This window comes from Apteryx rowi, unplaced genomic scaffold (assembly GCF_003343035.1).
Source record: "Apteryx rowi isolate R43461 unplaced genomic scaffold, aptRow1 scaffold_133, whole genome shotgun sequence".
In the NCBI taxonomy this organism is placed as follows: domain Eukaryota; kingdom Metazoa; phylum Chordata; class Aves; order Apterygiformes; family Apterygidae; genus Apteryx; species Apteryx rowi.
Window position 1 is genome coordinate 673,868 of NW_020447564.1, and position 20,120 is coordinate 693,987.

The 20,120-nt window shown below is 43.7% G+C and overlaps 1 protein-coding gene across 3 annotated transcripts in view; it reads left to right on the forward strand.

The window, feature by feature from the left end:
- The first annotated feature begins 42 nt into the window (after positions 1 to 42).
- The window catches only part of CHST11 (carbohydrate sulfotransferase 11), a 178,088-nt gene continuing 158,010 nt past the window's right edge, over positions 43 to 20,120 (forward strand). For 2 of the 3 annotated variants that reach the window (XM_026056831.1, XM_026056830.1), the window contains exon 1: positions 43 to 160. In XM_026056831.1, coding sequence (XP_025912616.1) covers positions 43 to 160 — 118 coding nt within the window. The remainder of the gene's footprint in view (positions 161 to 20,120) is intronic. The other variant, XM_026056833.1, reaches the window with a different exon arrangement.

Here is a 20,120-nt window from a genome sequence, read left to right on the forward strand (position 1 = left end):
GCGCGCTCCGCGGGCCCTTCCTGCTTCCCCCGTGGCAGAGCCATGAAGCCGGCGGTGCTGGAAGTAATGAGGATGAACCGGGTGTGCAGGATGGTCTTGGTCACTTCCGTGGGCTCCTTCATCCTCGTCATCTTCTATTTCCAAAGTATGTTGCACCCAGGTAGGGACCCGCCGCTCGCCGCGCCGCGTCGGGGCGCGGGCAGCGGCAGCGCCGAACCGGCCGGCAGGCGGCCCCGGGGGCGCAGGTGCGGCGCCGCCGGGCCCCGATGCTCCCGCCGGGGTCTCCGCTGCGATTCTCGTCTGTCCCGTCCCGTCCCGCGGCTCTCGGGGACCGGGCTGCGGCCGCCCCCCCGGAGGAGCGTCCCTCGCTCCTCGCCGGCCCGCGCAGGAAACTTCCCGCTGCAGGAGAGTTCTTATTTTTTATTTTATTTTTTTTCCCGGCTTTATTTCATGCGCTCGAGGAAGGGGGTGCGCGGTGGCCACCGTCGCCCGCTCCTGTCCCGCCCGCGCCGGGGGCCCGGAGCCGGGAGCCGCTGCCCGGTGCGGCGAGCGGGGCTGCCGGCCCCGCCGTGCGCGCAGCGCTGCCTCCGCCGTGGTGCCTGCGCTTGGGACTGTCTGCCTTTAATTTATACATTTATTTATTTATTTATTATTGTTTTTAGTGTTAGCAGCGGGACGGGAGCTCTAAGGTAACTCCCGACTCCCAGCGGTTTCCGCGCAGCGCTGCGCTCTGGCCGCGTGTGCGGGTCCCCGGTGCGCGGGGGGCTCGGCTGCTCCTCTCGGGGAGGAGAGGGAGGCAACTCTTCCCCCCCCCCAAAAAAAAAACAAACAAAAAAAAAAAAACCCAAATTCCTGCAAATGTTTCCCGTGACGCCGGCAGCGGGCCACCGCCGGGAGCCCCTGCCCGGGCGCGGCGGGTGCTGCTGGGCTCGGCGCAGCCCGGCGGAGGCAGGTTTGGGAAGTTTGCTGGAGCGGCGGCGGCTCGTGGGACTTCGTGCAGCTGGGCTGCAAATCTTACTAGCGTGGCAAAAAACTAAGAGTTTTGATCTGTGTCTCTTTCCCCCCCCCCCCCATACTTTCCCCTTTCCCTTCCCTTTCCTTCCCTTGCTTCCTGATAAATGAGGTTGGAACTAAAATTACGGTACCTTATTAAAGGAATCTTATAGCAAAGCAGAGAGCCAACTTTTGTAAGAGGGAGTGATAGTCTCTTTGTAGACCAGCTGTGGCAGGGGGCAAAGAGGGTGGCCAGATTGCTGGGTACGCGCAAGTCTTTTGAGCGGTACCTGTAAATTGCTCTTGCCAGCTCTTGAGTGTCATGGTCACAGGCACAGCGGTGGCGAATAACTGAATTCCAGTTAAGTAAGAAGCACGTATTCAGCTTGACTGTCTTTCCTTCCCTGTTTGATGTGGCTACCAAACTATAGTTGGTTAAAAATGACCTTCCTTAAAGTTTTTGGAGTTGCCAAGCCTTTATCTTATACACTGATATCATTAGGATTCAGTAGACCTACTCTTCTGTGGTAAGACTAAATGCTGTTCGGCATTTCTCTATCAGCTGTCTGCTTCTCCAGAGTTGGTACCATTTGCTTGATGAATCTGCTCTTTTATGGTACCCATCTGTGTTAGTACCTGCCAACTCCTTGCAAAAATTAGCATATTTTTTTTTCTTGCCTGCTGTGTTCTCCATGCTCACTAGCTTCATAAGGAGTGCTCAGCCTTTAGCAGACCTGGTGAAGGCTTTATTTAGGGGCTTCAAGGTGCTCTGCAAAATTATGAAACTGTGTTACAAGCAACCAATTCTTTTAAAAAATACTACTTTTCTCACTGGTTACATCCCACAGCAATGTAGTTTGCATGCATATTCAGAAAATTTGGCCAAGAGTTATTCTTTTCCTCTTGTTTCAGATGAATTATACTGCTGGAACACAAACTCAGCATGCAGTAGGTGACAGATTAAATATTTTAGTGTGAATTTTTGAACATATAAAATCATCATCAAAGAATTCTGAATGTGCTCTATAACTAACTACTGAGGATTATTGCTTTATATTCATGCTATTGTGAGACTATAAATAGGCTGAGATTTCAATACAATTGAAAGGATTTGCCATAAATTCTTAAGAGGCTGTGATGCTGTGAAATCACTGGCAGGATAATCTAGACCCATTTTCCTTTTGACCCATATTTAGGTTGTTAGTGTAAGTAGAGTAGATCCAGAAAGAAATGTGATCAGAACCTGTCTGTCTCTAATGCATCTTTTCGATCATAACAGATGCTGCTTTTTTTTTTTTTTAATGGGCTATTTCTGTAATGGAAACTGCTAGAAATCTGTCAAAACTCTAATCTAGAAACATGCATGGTGTGATCATCCAATTTACATGCAGCTTGTAAAGCTCAAACAGCCATTGTCACCGGGTATCTATTACCCGGTTATATGTATTGCCATCTTTGTGGCTATGCAAATGGTAGACTGAGGTGGAGTCCCTGGAGGGGCAGGAGAGGGGGAGATGGTAAGCTTACTCACTAATGGTATATGTCAGGGAGCAGACCATTTTGGGTGACTGTAAATACCTTTATTCTAAGACACACTGGTAACCTTTCTCAATGCAGATCCAACTTCTGTGGAACCACACCCTGGGCAGGATGCACGGCGATGGGGGGGACTGCAGATATTAAGAGCTTTCAGGGTCTTTGCTGGTTCTCCTTGTGTTGTGGAGTGATTAGAATTTTAGCTGATCTGCTCTAGAGCATGTATTTCAGGAAGGCTACAGGAAGGAGCAGTATTTTTCTTGCACTCTGGCTTGCCACCTGTCACTATTGTTAGGAGTTTACAGTACTCTGTAAGGTAGGACACCTTGCAGTCAGAACTAGTGGAAAAATTTCCATCCAAGCCTTTTGCATGGAAAATAAGATTTTCTGTTCCCTGCAAGAAGTGTCAGCTCCTCATTCAAAATTTAGTAATTTCTTCACCACCTCTACCACCTGTTTTCCAGCCGGTTGTGCTCTTGGTGAATTTTAGAAGACTTGTTCTCTGCCCACGGAGCTTTCCAAGCAATTTTAGGTGTGATACAGAAAAGGTGGAAGAGGCTAGAAGGCAATTGAAGGATGAGTCCAAACCCCCTCAGGGACAAAACAGCTCTTCATCTGTTATAAAATGGCAAGTGCCCATCTAAGGTCTGAATGGGGATTGCTTGTTAGAACACTAAAAAACAAATTCTTGCCAGCAGATTGATCCTTTGGGATAAATACATGTGTGGGGAAAAAAATGCCACAGTTAAAGCCTTGGCCGTGTTGTAGCTCAAATACCAGCATGTTGCGGGGACTGGGTGCTTTATACTTTTGGCTCTGAACTCTTTCTTTGTTGGGAAGCTGCTGGTAAGCATGCTGTCTCGTTAACGCAACCTTGCATTGTATTCATTTTGGCAGAGATCTCCTGTGAGGGTTCCCCGACAAGTTGCCGGCAGGGGAAGTTGAGCAGCGTGGCTCTCTGCTGCCTAGGGACACTGTAGAGAGAAATTCTCGAGGTGGCCCTAGCCTTTGCAGCCTATGTGTGATCTGCGGGTTTGGGGCTGGCCAGCTCACTCTCTGTTCCTGAGGGACAAAGTGGCCATGGAGACTTCTGTGTGACTTCCTGTTGCCTGTCTAGCCTCTTCTGAAAAGAGAAGAAGAAGCAGGCAAACACACAAAAACATTCTACAGTATTTATTACAGCTGAATGGAGATTTCCCCAGGATTTTTTTCTTGGAGTATTTCCTTGCTTTACTCCTGCACTGTGTACTGCCTGCAGGACAGAGTGCAACCTGGTTGTTGCTGCATGCTGCTGGATTTGTGTTCAGTGGGTCAGTGTTAGTTTTACGACAGCCCATCATAGTTGTATCTAGTGCCTTTCCTGTGAAATCGGTTCACTTACTAGTCCTTAGCCTGCCTGCGCTTTCACAGGCTTACTTACTCTCCTCCGTAGCCATCCCAGCTGCTATGAGTAGGACAGTAATGTCTCAGTGTCAGTAAGCGTATGCAGGAGCTGCTCTGCTAGGCTGGGGCCAGGGATGTGCAAGGTGTTGGGAATCCTTCAAGATGAAAGATCCCACATAAAGGTAGAATTAGTAATATTATCTTTATTATACCTGAAACCAGTTTATGGAACTAGATTATTCTAAATCTGTTTTCTCCACTGCAGACTTGAATGTTTTTGCTCAATTTTTCATCTCCCTGTCTCTGTGGGTTGTTCTTTTTACTGTTCTGCTATTGCTGCTAACAAAGGTTAGATCCTTAGACTGGCCTCCTCTCCATGACATGCTCGGTTATGCATGCAGCACCGTGCAACTGATAGCTGCTTGTTCCTTACAGAAGGCTGACATCTTGAGAAGGCTCAAATGTCAGAACAGCTCAGATCACTTCGGATTTTTTCTTTAAGTCTGAAGACAAACTCACTATTGGTTTTGATGGAAGATTTGGTTCCAAAATTGATGCAGTAGCCTCCCGTCTTGAACATGATCCATGCTTGGTTCCCTGCTTATGAAGGGGAATGAGATTTGCAAAGCTGTGCTTGAGTAGTATTTCTTTGACAGACCCCATATATTGATTTAAAATTTTTCTATTTGGGATACTGAGAAATGGAGTTCACTTGACAGCCACCAGATTTGTGAGGGGGCTTTGCTGTAATCCTTTGTCCCTCTCCCTGTCCCTGTAAGCTTTTCATTGATTTCTGTGCGACTGCCTCATCACTGTGAGCAAACTTGCCAAGCTCCAGTTCCTGTTCTCCAAGGTACTAGTAGTCTGGGAATGCTCGAAGTTGAGAGTTAAACTGCTGTTTGTATCTTCTGAAAGTCCTGGTTAGTGAATATTAAACTTGTTAGAAGGGCAACTTTTTCTGTATCAGCCGGTGTGACTAGCTTCTTGCAACTACCACTAGTTGATCTTAAGAAATAAAATAGACCCTGTTATTTCTGAGTGTATTCAAGCAAAAATTACCTGGCAATGCCCACAGTAACTTCCTATTAAATTTTAAATCGTCAGAATGTTTATTACTCCACAGTTACCATTTCCACATAGTAGGTTTTTATAAACTTTTAATGTGCTCCCCCACCTTAATAAATATCAGGGAAGTGTGTGCTGATTTTCATAATATTAATGCTCTGTATTCACAGATGTAAAACTGTCATGATTTGGTTCAAGACTAATTTTTTGCCAGAGACATAAAAAAAATTCTGGTCACATTTGATTTTTTTTCCTTTAGCAATAGAAAAAAAAAAWATATTATATAAAATAAATTATATATATAATATATATATATGTGCATGCCAGAAATGCACAGTGCTTTTAATGAAAAAATTTATAGGGTTGATCAGGTATAACCAGCATGTGAATTTTGTGTCTGTGTAGGGTGGGCATATTTTCTGAATACTTAAATTGTTTCCTTAGCTTTTTAGGAGTGACAGGTAGTTTATCTTGTACCATACCATGTAACTCTAAAAGCAGATCAGAGAAYTGGAAGAAATTAGATCCATGTTACTTTTCCCAAGACTGTATTCTGTTTGACTCGGTTGCCAGACATACTGTATCAAATCCTGCTGGACAAGGCTGTTCCAGTTGTCCTTGTGTGAATGTCGTTACAGTATTGTTTTTTTTTTCCTCTCAAGCATTTGGGGCCAACGCATATGTATTATGAATCAACTCTAAGGTAATCCTGAGGGAGTTAAGAACAGAGGTGGCAGAACAAGTATTTGAGTATGATGGCTTTTCTTGCAGGTTGTGCATATTGTTCAAGGCAAATGTCTGAATTCTTTGTATGACTTGTTTAAGTGTCAACATACATAAAATCAAGTGTGGATGCACAGTTGAAGGACCCAGTTCAAATCCATGAAAAGAGCAGGAGCTCTTCCCTTCACATAAAAGAAATTAAATTCAGAAACTTGTATTTGTACAGACCTGACGTGTCAGGGGTAAAGATGGAGATGTCTGTGGTGAGTCATTTAGATTCAGTAACCACCTACTGTTTTACAATGATAACATTTCAAAGCACGTTCTTATTTACGTTGAATGTTCCTGTGGAACTTGTGCGTGTTGGGTGTTTGTATATGAAGTAGCCATATGCCTTTTATAGTAGCTATTCAAACTATAGAGTTTGGTTAATTCCTCTTAGTGTTTCAGTAACCAAGTTATGGATAATGTCCTTTTGTTGTAGGCAGAATGCTTGCGTACAACAAAGCGATGTTCCTGGCACAGAGCTCGTCATCTAACTAGAGGATGAGACCACCGGAGACTATAGCGAACCAATGAGAGATTTCAGCTCCTAATTATCTCTCACTCATTCCTCTAGATAGCAGTGGGATTTTCTTGGATTCCAATTTTGTGAATGTAATCAGTGGAGGATACAGTGAGTTCCCCTTTCATGTAATTGTTTGGCACCTGGAACTGAGGTTTCAGAAAAAAATCAAAATTCTCCTGCGTATACACTTGTACTCTGCATAGCTTCTTCTGCATAATGTTCTTATCCCCCATTTTTCATTTAATGCCAGGTTGATGAATGTGGTGGCCATCATACTGGTAAAATCAGTTCCCAACATCTTGAGGAAGTTTCACAGCTTTGAAGTGGAAGCAATTGCCTGTTAAAGTGGGCTTGCCCTCTGCCCATGCTCCATATTAAGGAATTAGTAGTTGGCCATGTCATCTAGAGTAGATTCGTTTCCTCCTATCTGACTTTAGTCATGGGCTACCATTGAATGGTCCCTGATAGACTTTGTCTCCCCTCCCCGCTATCCTGTGGTGTTGTTGCGCCAGAGGGTGGTGACCATCCCATGGAGGTGTCTGTCCTCCCTCCTGTCCTTGCTGTGATAGCCCAGCCCAGGCCCAGGGGCTGGCCGTGAGCCCCTCCCAAAGGAAATATGGATTGTAGGTATGCCTTTGAAAGCTGGCTTGCTTTTCCTGCTCCGTTCATCTGTTGAATTTAAATAGTGTGAAAAGCTCTGTGCTGGCGAGTCTTGGAGAGCCGGAGTGGATGACAGCATCTTTATTTCTGTGAACGGTATTAAACAGCATGGTATAAATAGGTGCAGCATAAGTATTTGATAATTTGCAGCAAGCAAACTTCGTGTGTGCATAAGCCAGGGAGGTTTCACTGTATTAAAGAAACTTCCACACCTCATGTACTTCACATTTAAATATCCAATTTGCTTTTATTTTAAATTAATGTACTCTTTTTGGTTGCTCTTTGCACCTTGCCCAGTGTTGGCAATAAAAGTAGACCTTTGCTTTGGTCTTATTAATTACTTTTACATACCGGAAATGATGCGCTAAATAGGTGTTGATATTTAGCTCATAGGTGTCAGAAGGATTTAAAAAGAAAAAAAAAAATCATTTGGCTACCACCGGCAACTTTACAATGAAATGTCATTATAACATGTTTACTGACATCAGGGTTATATTGGGAATCTGATTTTTTTGTGGGGGAAAAAATCCTCTTCGTTTTCTTTTTCTGATGCAAATGAGCATTTGTAATATGTTGACTTTAAAGAGGAGGGGAAAGTGTGCACACTCATCTCTTCCCTCCCCCTACAAATTCTGTAATTCAGGGCCTGGGTAACTCAAATGCATTGATTTCTGAAGTGCAAACCCTTCCCCCYCCCCCCCCCCCCCAAGATGGCTCTTGTAAGGAGTGTGAGGTCTTTTGTTATTAGAAGAAATCCCAGAAGTGCTTAGGGTTTTATGTAGGTGCCTTTGTTATTTTACTGATTGAAACATGTACTTGGAATTGTTTCTTGTCTCTATTACTTCTTGACTTATGCAGGTATTTGGAAATACCAGCTTGGGAGAAGTATTGATTTTTATGAATTCTTTCTTACTAAGATGTGAAAGAACAGGAACTCTTTTTCTGAAGGTGAATTTCCAGGTGTGAAACAATCAAATCATATAAACGCTTGTCTGCTCTTAGCTTTATGATGAGAAGCACCCTTGACTTCAAGGGTGTGAGTAAAGTGATCTGCATGTGCTTTTGCAAGATCGGGATCCTTGCTCTCTCCTGTAGTATGTGAAAGAGGAGGAGATGGTCTTTCTCAGTCGTGCTTGTTCTGTAAAGGAACTGCTGCCGCTTTGAACCTTGTACACAGGCTGGCTGTCGTTGTCTCAGGCTGAAAGATGCTGTCCTTGGTAATCTTAATATCAAAAGATTGTGTCTTTTTATGTCACTTGACTGGGCTGTGGGACATGATGACTTTTAGTTGCGGAGTCCATACAAGGAATAAAAGGCTCTGTTAGGTTTCAGTCCACCTCTCAAACACATTGTACTCCATACAAAGCAGAGAACTATGTTCTTTTTCTGTTCTTTTTCTTTTTTTGCCAGTATTTTTTTAATTCTTTTTATAAGAATCTCTTTTATAAGAGTTCAAAATGTTTTGTAAATAATAAAAATTGTGGTTTTCATGACCCTCAGAGTAATGCTTTCTGAATTCCCTTAACAGATGGCATACTTTGTAGCTAGTTGTTTCCACACTTTTTGGCTAATAAATGACTTTATAATGGGGTCAAAAAACTTGAAATGGATAACTTGCAGGGATTTTTGGATTAGGAAAGGTAGAGATATAATTAATACAGTGGTTGTAATTGGATCTCATGGATAATCTTTACAGTAATACCTTATCTTAGAACAAAGAGCTTCAGGTAGTTAAAATCCTTTTAAAGACTGTTTGCATTATTGTGCTTTAAGGCTGGTTGGTATGCGGGCAGGACAACTCTCTGTCTGTGTTATCTTAAGCGACCTGACATGGAATAGCGTGTTCTACACCCATACCGTAGTACCAGGGATCGAATGTGTCCTTCTAGAAAGTTGTGCTGTAACAGCCCTTGTTGGAAGTGAGAGAGGAGAATTAATAACTGAGGGGGAGGCAAATAACACTTTTTAAACAGTTAGTGATTAATAAAATCTGTCAGTTGGGGTCATAAGTATAAAATTGATAAAGCTTCTGCTGGTTAAGCATTTTGGTATTGATTAACTTCTAAAATAAATTTGATTTGCCGGATGGGGTAAACATTTTATCTTAGTTGTGTTTGCGTGCACATCATTGTGAAGTTGACATAACTAAGTGGGACAAATATATCACAGAATCAGGGTGGCTATTGACACACGTACACTGCCGCTTAAGTGTTGCTGTGTCCCGCTCTCTTGGGTTAGTAATTGTTGGTGGGAGCAGGAATAGTCAGCTGGACCTTATGCAAAGTTCCTGCTGCTGTCGTGCTAGCAATCACGTGGCCCATGCCTGCTGATCTCTGCTTCTCCATCTTTTTTTCTCTTCCCAGATGAGACTAGGTGGTCTCTTGTGGCAAGTTTGGGGAAGCTCAAATATGACCACAGCTGCCTGCTAGGCTGTTAGGTTTGGTTTTTCTTCTGGGCAAGCCATGAGATTTTATGACTTTTTCTGAGAGAAGTATACTGATGAGTGGTTTGTGTATGTTGATTGTATGAGGTCTGTGTGATTGTGTGATCTGGAGAAGTCAATAGTTGCTTTTCACTTGATTTTTAGCAAGCACTGGGTCAGGTCTGCTACACCAGAACAGAAGCTTTCTGAACTGCATACAGGGCACGCTTCTCCTGTGGTGGTAGGAACATTGTATCAGAGGCTTGAGGGGACCTCTGAACTGTTTTAGCCATGTAAGTCTGGCTTGGCATCATTGAGCTGGGTAGGTTGATTCTGGATCAAAGCTGCTATAACCAGAGCAGAATTTGTCCCTCAGTGTCCTCTTACAGAACATGACTGAGCAACAGCTTTGCTTTTCTATTCTTTCTCACTTGTTTGTCGTACCTAGAGTATTTCTGCACAAGTGAAAGATAGTTTGTTTTTTTTTCCCCACAGGGGTACATGCTTGAAGTATTGAAAAGTGTACTGTCTTTTTTCATTAGTTTCAGTGAAAATAACATTGGCAGATTAWTTATATGTAACTGTTAGCATGCAGGCTATCAATGTTATTGAAGTGTACTGGTCCTGCTGTAGAACTTCACTATCCCACGCAGAAAAGGCTATTAATATTTCTGACATGACAGCAAAAGTGTAATTGAATTAAAGAAAAAATTGAAAAAAGTTGGGGCTTCTGGAACTATTAACTATTTAAAATTCTTTTGAGATACTAAATGAGCTGAAATGGATAATGGAAGGCAGACACGACTTAATTAAAATCAAGTTCATATTTGGCAGTCTTGATCCAGTTCCCCCTACCCCCAAACACATCAGTTTTTCTAGTGAGTCTTTCCACATTCTCTTGCCTGTTTCCTGAATACTTTTCCTATAATGTTTCAGAGTAGACAAAGAAGAATTTTGCAGTGGGTGCCAGGACAGTTAGCAAAACAAAAATATACACAAGGCCATTGTTTCTAAATGATTAGTAGAGCACAAAGTCTATACATTGTTGTAATGCAAGTGACTCGCAGCCTCATCTATCTCAAGAGTGCTATAGCCAGGGTGGTAACATGTTACTGTGAGAACTCTTTGTGCAAATAGAAATGTGTCTCATTCCCTTCTGTGTGGTTGGGCACCAAGGGAAACAGGCTGTAATTCTTGCTTGCCCAAACTAGCTTGGGTTGTTTCCCATTGCCAATCTTTACATTGACTTTTTCCCCTTGTTTTGTTTTTCTTTGTGCTCTTTAGGCCTTTTGCTTGTTTCTACATTCATTAGGATCTGATGTCAAAACAGACCAAATGTGATTTGTTTAATGCTCCCTTTCCAACTGTGAGGGGATCTCTTGTTCTCTTGTCATTGGGTTGTACCTGAACAATTTTACCCTGCCGGAATAGTTTATGCTTAGAGTATTTCTCCAGCATTGTGGAAGCCCAGCAGCACTGCCATGTGTGAAGCAATGTATGTCATATATTAATTAATGTCCAGTCTGTGCTTTTCCTTGCATCTGCTGTGATGGACTGCTTTCATCAGCACCAGCTATCATTTGTRTGATATTGTTTTCTTAGCAGGGAGCAACAATTAGCAGCAGTATTTTTGGAAATCTTTGAGGATTTGGACCCAAATCTACTTCTTTAAACCTTCTGATGAAACAAAGTATTACAATTACAAATGTTTCATGAAGTAGGCCCATACTTTCTTCTTCACGATATAGTGAGGGGAACTGAGACATGAGTGGGAAGGGTATGTGGGGAGGGGCTTAGTTAATGGTGTTCCAGCAGGCTAGTGGCACATCTAGGACTAAAACTTGAGGGTGGAGTGTTTTTGTGGAGTCTGATGCTTGTTTAAATTGAGGGCTGCAGTCTCCCTGTCTCCTTTAGGTTTGGAGTGGACTATAGCACAAATTAGATGTTGGGCACAGCTAAGGTCCCAAGACTCAGCCCAAGGGACACCACTGCAGTCCCATCCAAGCACAGTCTAGACTTGTGAGGGTGCCTGCTGGGGGCAGTTGTGTGTCCTTCCTGGTGCTCCTRCCAGGAAAATCCTCTCGTTGCAGATACGTGGGGCTTCAAAAGCTCCTTTTGTAGAGCTCTCCTGTGCAAGGTTCCTGCCTCAGAACCATGAGTTTTGCTCCAGGTTTTCTGAGTCCTGATTCAAGGTCCTGTTTAGTCAGACATCCTCTGCTTGTCTGTATTAGTCTTTTCCCTGCTCTGGAAAGGTTATTCTCTAGGCAGTGTTTAACACAGAAAAGTGGTCTTTTTGGTGAAAGTGTCTTGGCAATGCTGTTACATGAATGTCTACTGAGATGTCATTTTATGGTTTGGTTGTAGGAATATTGAGAGGGAGGCCATGCCTCGGCTTAGAAGTCTCTTTGCTGGAACAGCAAGCCTGTCTTACTGTAGGTAATGTTGTGCTTGGACAGCTGCTGCCAGTAAAACACTTACTGGACTGATCAGAATAGCTGATGAAAAGGCCTGCCTCTCCCCCCTTCTTTTGCTTTGTGCTCAAGTCTGTTAAGGGCTCTTGCCACCAAATCCAAGTGTGTGCGTGTGTGGAGGGGGGTTGTTTGTTTTTTAAACAGCACACACAACAAAACCATACCCTTTCTGTGGCCTTCCTCTGTCAGCAAACCTCTTAAGTGTTCATCAGGGCTGACTTGAGTGATTGATTGTACTTTCCTGGTTTTTTTAACTCGCGTGCCTGTGATTAACCTTTAATTTATCTGTAAATTAAAATATAATTCCAGTTGCAGATTTATATCAAAGTCCCTGTGCTTTACTTGTTCTCCTTTTACTACACTTTAAGGACAAGGTTCCCCTCAAGGTTGCTCTTGCTTGTTGCAAAAGGGCAGTGTCAGTGAAACATATGAAGGGTTGGGACTGCTGACTGATGTACCTGTGCTGCCCTTCAGACCTGCCTCTGGTGCACGTTGTCTGTGATGGCTGCAGGACAGTGCTGGTGTTTGTTCCTAGAAACAGAAATCTGTGGTATAGCATGTTTTGGATGTGTTTGCTACTGCTTGAAAAGGCCTCACCTTTAAATCTAGCACCTTGCTTATTCAGTTCCTGCGGAGGTCTGGAGCATCAGAAGTAATGCTTCATCTAAAGCTGTTCAAGGTAGGGAACCTGATTATTGATAAAGCTCAGTTCTTAATGTGTTTGAAAGGAACTTTTTTTGTCTCAATCTTGCGAACATATGCGAAAAAACTTCTTGTCATGCTAAACATGTGATTGATTCTCCCACAGGTGTATATGCACAGGACGACAGCTATAGCTTGTGAACTGCAGTGAGGCACTTTGAACACCTAGACTGTGCTCAGTGCTGCAAGACACCTATGAATCCTGTATTTTTCCCTCCCCTACTGACCCATAAGCTTCTGTCCCCTCTTATAGTCTGTCAGGGTCCTGTGGGCACTACCAGGTGGTCCAGCTCAGCCTGGGGCCATCAGTCCCTGTCCTACAATGCTGCAGTGGTGCCGATCTCCTGCCCTCGTGTGGCCATGGGCCCCTAACCCTGAGCCATGGGCAACTGCCCAGCCCAGCCTTGGCCTGTCCCTGTCCCCACGGAGGGGCCTGATGCCCAGGACTGGGGCTGTCCCTGGCTGCCCTGCTCCCTTGTGGGGCAGTGGGACAGGCCCTGGTTATGAGGCCCTGCTCTGCTGGCCTTGTGTGGCTCCCAGCCCTCATGGCACCCTGACATAGTCAAGTACTGTAATTACAGTCAAAAATGTACCTTTGTGTCAGGCTGTGATGGGTGATCTATGTGAGTGGAGGGTTTTGCTGAGGCTCTGTGCTGAGCTGCTCAGTTCCCTGATGGTGACATGAAGCACCTCAGAGAAGAGAGCAGGACATCTTCATGGGAAGTAGTTTGCCCAGAAGGAGGTGTTTGTGTGAAATTCTGGGATATGAGTTTCTTCTCATTCCTCTGTCAGCTGGAGATTAGTTTTGTGTTAAATTAAAAAACAAACCTGCCTTTGACTGTCCTGAGTTGTGGATGATACAGAATTGCCAGCACACTGCATCTGTATTTTCCTGTTCAGGACAGGGGCTACTTTAAATTTCCAATTACAGATGACAAAAAGTTTTAAATCTTTACCTTCCTTGCTGAAAATATCAGGGTTGTCTCACGTTTGTCATCTTTTCTAGCTGTAGGCAGTTTTAAGTGCTATGTAGTTATGTAGCAAACTGGAAAAATGTAAACCTGTCATCCTGAAGCAAAGGCATGTAGAAACGGCACTACAGCCACATCAAATACCACATGTGTGGAAATTAAAGGAGCTGATTTTTGTGCAGACAACCAGTGTTTATGTGTTTAATTTATGTAGCAGCCCTTCCAGTTCCCATCTGTTCCAGTGCCCTTTGGCAAGTGGGTTTGCCATTTTTTTTAACAAGCAAAGACATTGTCAGCTTCAAGGAGTAAGAGTTGGATTGTATTTTACTTGGTGCTTTCTTCATCCCTGTTATAAGGAGATCTTTAGGGAGAAGAGCCTGACCCCAGGAAGGAAGGAAGTTTTGTCTTCCTGGGTTGCCAATAATCTGTCACTACGATACAAAGTTGAGAGGTCAAAATTGCAAATTGAGCACTTAAGACCTTAATATGTCTCCGGATGCTTTTTCTTGTAGGCAAGTGATGCAGCTGCAGGAACTTCATGCTGTAAATGAATGATCTAAAGGTCCAGTGCCCGTGTTTTTACACCTTTGGCTAAAGTATGCCTGAGGCCCCTTGCTAAAGAGTTTTGTCTAGARCAGAGGGTGCAAAGGTCAGAGTCCACTTTCGAATGGACCACAGCTATTAGCTGGCAGGAGGAAGAGGGCAGTTCCTCCTTTGCTTTAATCTGTCCTTGCTGTTCTGCAGCACCAGGGCACTTTGTGCCTCTGCTTAATCAGAGACCTGTGGTGGCACTGAGCAGACCTAAACTTGAACGTGTGCTGCAAGAATCTGATGTGCAACACCAATGCATGTAATTGAGCTGTTTGGAACCTGAGCAGCTCTCAATGTAGGCAGGCTAGTCCCCCACACAACAGGAAAGCAAGTTACTGCTGAAAGCAGTAGCTGGCCACCAAAACTGCTAGTTCTGGCAGGTCTGTTCAAAGTCAAATGTGAGTCTGTATTTGATCCCAGCTATCACTTCCCGTCTGAACTGTTTTGAAGTAGGCTTGTGGGCAGATATGGGCTTCATGTGAGCTCCAATGTGTGGATGAAGTGAAAGCTTGTATTTCTGCTGCTACTGGAGTAGGTATCTCATACTGCCAAGGTGCTCATGTTAAGTAAGCTGGTCAGCTGGGCTCCTTCCTGGAATAGGCAGATAGCCTTTCCTGAAGGGCATTAGGCTAAGCTACTGGTATGGACATGTGGGCACACAAGGTTTGGCTCAGGGAGTGAGAGGTACCCCAACCTGTTCTTGGACACAGTGCTAAGTCTCTTCTATGGATAATCCCCTTTGTTGGGGAACTAAGATACAGTCAAATGGCAGAATTAAAAAGCAGCAGAATTAATCTTGTTCCTAGCAACTTGTCCACAACTGTACAGGAAGCTATTGGTGGAGCAGAGAATTGAGCCCACATCACCAGCGCTATCTTTCCTCTGGCAGGTTGCCCATCCCAGTTCTGCTGACATTGCCCAAAGATGTGGTTGTGGAGTAATATGCTCCAAGCTTATTAGGTTGAATGGACCCCAGGTGAATGGGTATATGGAAACTGCCTTGTGCTGTGTTAATGATTTATGCCTATGGTTTAATCACACAGCAAAGTGCCTTATTTTCTGCTTCTTATAATTGCTTGGCTCCACAAGGTTTTCAACTTCCTGATCAGATGTCTCAGTGTGTTTTCCCCACTAGCTTTTTATACAAATCATTTTTGCTGCAGCTTCTGTTCTGTCTATCCCTTTTGATATGGGGGAATACGTGTGTCAGGGAGCAGCAGGAGCAGGGCTGTCCCATTAAGGAGGACAAGCTGGGAGCCAAGGGTGACCCCAGCACAGGTGGTGCCCTCACTGACAGGGAGCCATCCCACAGCACTTGAGCAGGGCAGTGACAGGTTCTGGCCATGGTCCCAGGTAGGATGAGGTAAAAAGTTGGGGAGATTCCCTGGATAGACCCAGACTCGGCAGGAGATAGGGCTGGAGGCATGACTGGAGACAAGGCTATCTATAACATGAGTCAGAGGTCCACCTAGGAGACAGGTCTGCCCATTACATGGGTCTGAGTTCCATCTAAGATGACCAGCTGGGAAGTCTGGACATCAGGAGAAAGGGCAGGACACAGAGCTGTCCATAGTGTAGCTCAGGTCAGGGCTGGGTGCCTAGCCTTGAGCTTCARTGGACCCCTTGCCTTGAGCTTCAATGTCCTGTAGGCAAGAGGGTGTCTCTGTGGGTCCTGGGTGAGGCTGTTTGGGACACTTAAGGCCCACTGGTGCCCTCAGGGCCCTGACAGGAGGTTTGCTAGTTGATCTGTTTTTATGATCTGCTGAMTCCACACCTTTTGAGAACAGCTCTTCTAAAGGGCATCAGAAATGGCTTTGTAGTGCAGAGGAGCCTAAAGATGGACATGAGCAATGAGAAAAATTTGTTGTGCAAATTATTTCCCCTGTCATGATCATCAGAGTTTTGTGTTTCATGCAAGGGTAAAGCATTATGGCTAATCTTTGCTTTTAGACTCTCCCAATTTAGGCTCCTAAATACTAAGATCCTTTGAGGGGGGGGGGAGGAGTATGAGTGACCTTGTCTTGAAACACAGTGTTGAGACCCTTAGCTGTTAAAGCCAGGGTTAACACTAGCCTGCCAAGCGGCTGCTGCTTTAGACCTACAGAAGCAAAGCTGGTTATCCTTTAGATGACAAGAACCACATCTGGTGTAGTCCTGGGATTTGCATTATTGTTACAATTTTTAAGTTGATGGTTTGGGAAGAGATGGAAATAAGAGGATAAAAGGTTGGTGGAGTGTGTGTGTAGATAATCTGATCCTGTTTCTGTTAGAGGAGGGAGTCCCTACTAGGGGAATCTGTTCAATCACATATTTATTCAGAGGAGAACTAGTTACATTCTGCTAATGGATGCACATATCCTGTCAGGTGTCCATAGAGGGGCAGGACTTGCTCTGCATGTGTGCAGTCCCTATCAGTGTTAGCTGATGATGTACGTGTATGCTGAAGGTCATGGCTTTCATTGCTTCCTCTTCTCCCTGAACCTGCTGCCTGCCTTTGCCAAGGCTGCTGGCTCTGGTGGTCCTGGCAGGCAGACTACACCAGCATGCACGGACAGAGCGTCCTTGCCTGCATGCTGCTCCACACTGGGCCATTCTTAACAGTTAATGTTGGTATGCTTCCCGAGCTGGATCGAGCAGGCAAAATCTGATCAAAGCCCATGCCTAATTGGCTTTTTAGCTCGTGCTTTAAAAATGTGGGATTTTTAAGTACTCCCATTAGTGAGTATTAGTACCGAGGAGAAAAATGTGACCAGGGAGTCTTTTGAGTCAGAATTTAAGTATAATTAAAAAGAGATTATAGAATCTAATAATAGAAATGCTTTCATTAAATAAAGAACATGTGTGGATGCCATAGGAAGCCCGCACACCACTGGAACCTGTGGATGCACATAGAAAGCGTGCTGGCCCATGGCTCGCAACTTGATGTCAAGGCAAGAGAATCCTTTTTCTGAGGGGAGGAAAGGGGAGTTGGCAGAGCAGTCACTTGGTACTTCCTCATTGTTGGCTGTGCAGTAGGTTCCTTTGGAGGGAGAGGATTTTTGTCCTGAGGGAATGGGCAGAAGAGAACCCAAATCCGCATGTGGGTTCAGCCAGGAAGAATCAGCCTAAGTAGCAGCAGATTGCACTGTGTTGGAATAGTACTGCTCCATGGGTGTGCTGGAGTAGTAAACTGAGAAGTTAAATTATAATTTGTGTTTTTATCCTTTTGCTGTATATCCTGGTTAATTAATTAACAATTGAATACTCTCTTTGCAGTGTTGCCTGTCAGTCGGATGTTTTTCGCTCTACTGGTCCCCATCATAGTGGTGGGTTATCATTGTTAGCAAATGCTTCTAATTAAACTGGGAGGTAACACACACAAGTGAGAGCAGTTTAAATTTGCTTATCTCCAGTTGTAAGAACAAGTTCCTCCAATTCTCAATTATGTATCACTTTCAATTCCATTCTGACAGGAATTTATTAACCTTGTGTTATGAACAATTAAGTATAATATGCCACTTTCTAATGATAGATAATGCATTTTGCAGTGAGTGCATCATTCATTAATATTGTTACTGTTTGTGTGTCACCGCTGGTTACTTCTGTCAGCAGTTGCAGATTTTGGGTATATTTTCTAGCCCGTGCTTGACTGCTTTTCCCTTTTCTTTTTACTGAAATATATTATTCGGCAGCAATATCCTAGGGAAGACACTTCCACCTGTGCAGGGGACTAGAAAGTATAAATAATTACTTATGTTCTACTGTAAATTTTCAGCTGCTATTAGTTGTGTCCCAGAGCTGGCACTGTCCTGCGAAAAGCACTTCTACGCTTCCTGGGCTGTGATGGTGCAAGGATTTGTAGTGACACACAACAGACCGGTTGAGAGAACTGTCCCAGATGAACAATAATATTAAAGAACAGTCAGATTTGCATTCAAAGGCAGAATGACAGGAAAGACTTGGAAGCTAGAGGAGAGTTTCTTAGGAGCCTTGTAGCAGGACTGACTGAAAAGTGAAATTTGTTTAGCATTATTATTTTGATCTTTATAACACTGCTGTAGAACAGCAGTAGCATAGGTAATCATGCTACTTTGCTTTGCCAGTGACTATTACAATGCTAGAAATAAGATGCAGGCTACTGGAGTTGCCAGTTCTGTTGTCTTGAAGGGAGGCAAACAAAGAAAATGGATGTGTCGCAGATGTGAAAAACAAATGCTTCTTGTTTATCTTCATGTAGTATCAACAAAATTCTCCCATGTCTTGTTAATAGCATGTCTCTTCAATTTTGTAAGACTGTATGACATCCAAGAGCCAAGTCTGAAGCTTGGAGTTCTAGTTAAGCCAAATCTTAACTGGAATTTATGTGGAAACCTTTTCAGGTGATCTGTCTGTAAAAAGATTTCGGGAAAGAGTTTGAGTTTATGTCAATTCATACAGTGTTGATCTCTACAGAGCAGATCTTAATGCAAGACTGGCAATTTGGGTCCTGTTTAAAATTGACTTGGAGATTGGTCCTTGATCACTTTAGAACCAACTCCAAAGATGACTTGTGAATTTGGATTGAGGATCAAAGCCTAAATGTCACTTCATTTCAAGCTTGAGCGTCAAACTGAAGGGTTTTGTTTTAAAATGGGTTTTGTTGCATAGCATAACTTGAAGTGCAAAAATACACCATTGTATTAATAATCTCTAGTCTTTGAGGCTTAAGAGACTTATTGAAGATGAAGGTGAAACTGTGTGCTTGTAGGCATTGTAAGAAGGGACCTTGGTAAGAATAAAAGTGTAAATGGCACAGAGAACTGCAGCAAAGAGAAACATTGCCGTGAAGTTAAAAGATGAACATTTGAAGGAGACAGCTTTGCCTTTTCTTGAAGTTGTAGCATTTGTGAGTAAGGACATGCTGCACGCTCCCAGGGAAGAAGGTTGGGTAGAATTTGTCAGCCTCAAGAGGACAGCAGTTTTGGCAGGATATAGTCATTTTTTGCTAGCACTGCATAAATAGGTAGAGCTAATGTGCTTATTGCACATTATGTTGAGTAAAGCTTGAAGAAAATCCAGTCAGAAAATATTTCTAGAAACCTGCTTGCTTATAGACCCTTATAGACACAGCTTTCAAAACCAAGTGATTGGCAAAGCTGAAGGGGGATTTGGAGGATTTGGAGTCTTCTATCCTTCTTGGGCACATGCAAAAATGTTTATTTTGTATCATCCTCGTCTTGCCTTTCCTTACCTGCATGGTGCAGTATGCCTGCATTGTGGTAACAGTGCAACACCTCAGGTGGTTGAATGTGAGGATGAACAGAATGGGTCCCATGAGGAGGTCAGAAGCTGCTTGGTGTAGGGAAATGCTTGGAAGATCAACCCTTGGCACAAATTGGTCCAGAAGGAGTTGAGGGCACAACAGTTAAATGTCCATGCTAAGGAAGAAGTCTGTTCATTCACTTGAACTCTTTATAACTATATTTCTTACATTAGTCACTTGTATATCATCCACCATGATGTCACCTGTGTAGAGTTATGACTGCTAGGTGGAGGAAAGCTGAGTAGTAGTGCTATAAAGATGATCTAGACTTCTCATAGATAGGGAGTTAGAGAAGATTCAACTTATGCCCACGTGAATGAAGCAGTGTTTCTAAATATTTTTTTTAGTTGTGTTTTTTTTTTTATTTAATGTTTTAACATAGTATAGTACAATACAATGGTCAAACCAGGTAAGGAATTGTGAGGATAAATCCCTCCTTCCTTCCCTCCAATAGGAAGGAACGAGGGGGGCATAACCCTGTGTTGTTTCATCTGCTGTCTTTGCGGATGTGAGCAGATACAAGTACAGATTTGGTAGAAAGCTTTGTGCAGGGCACATGATTCCTGCAAGTGTTGGGCACTTCCACCCTCAGGTGCCAAGTTGTTCCCTTGAGGTGGTCATTGTACTACAGTTTCAGATAGGCTGTGCTGGCATTGCCCTGGTCTTGTCCACTCCCACGTCTGCTGCTCTGCTAGTACTGGCACTTGCCTAACCCTTTGATAAGGCAGTTCATCAGAGAACTGTTTTTGTTGTT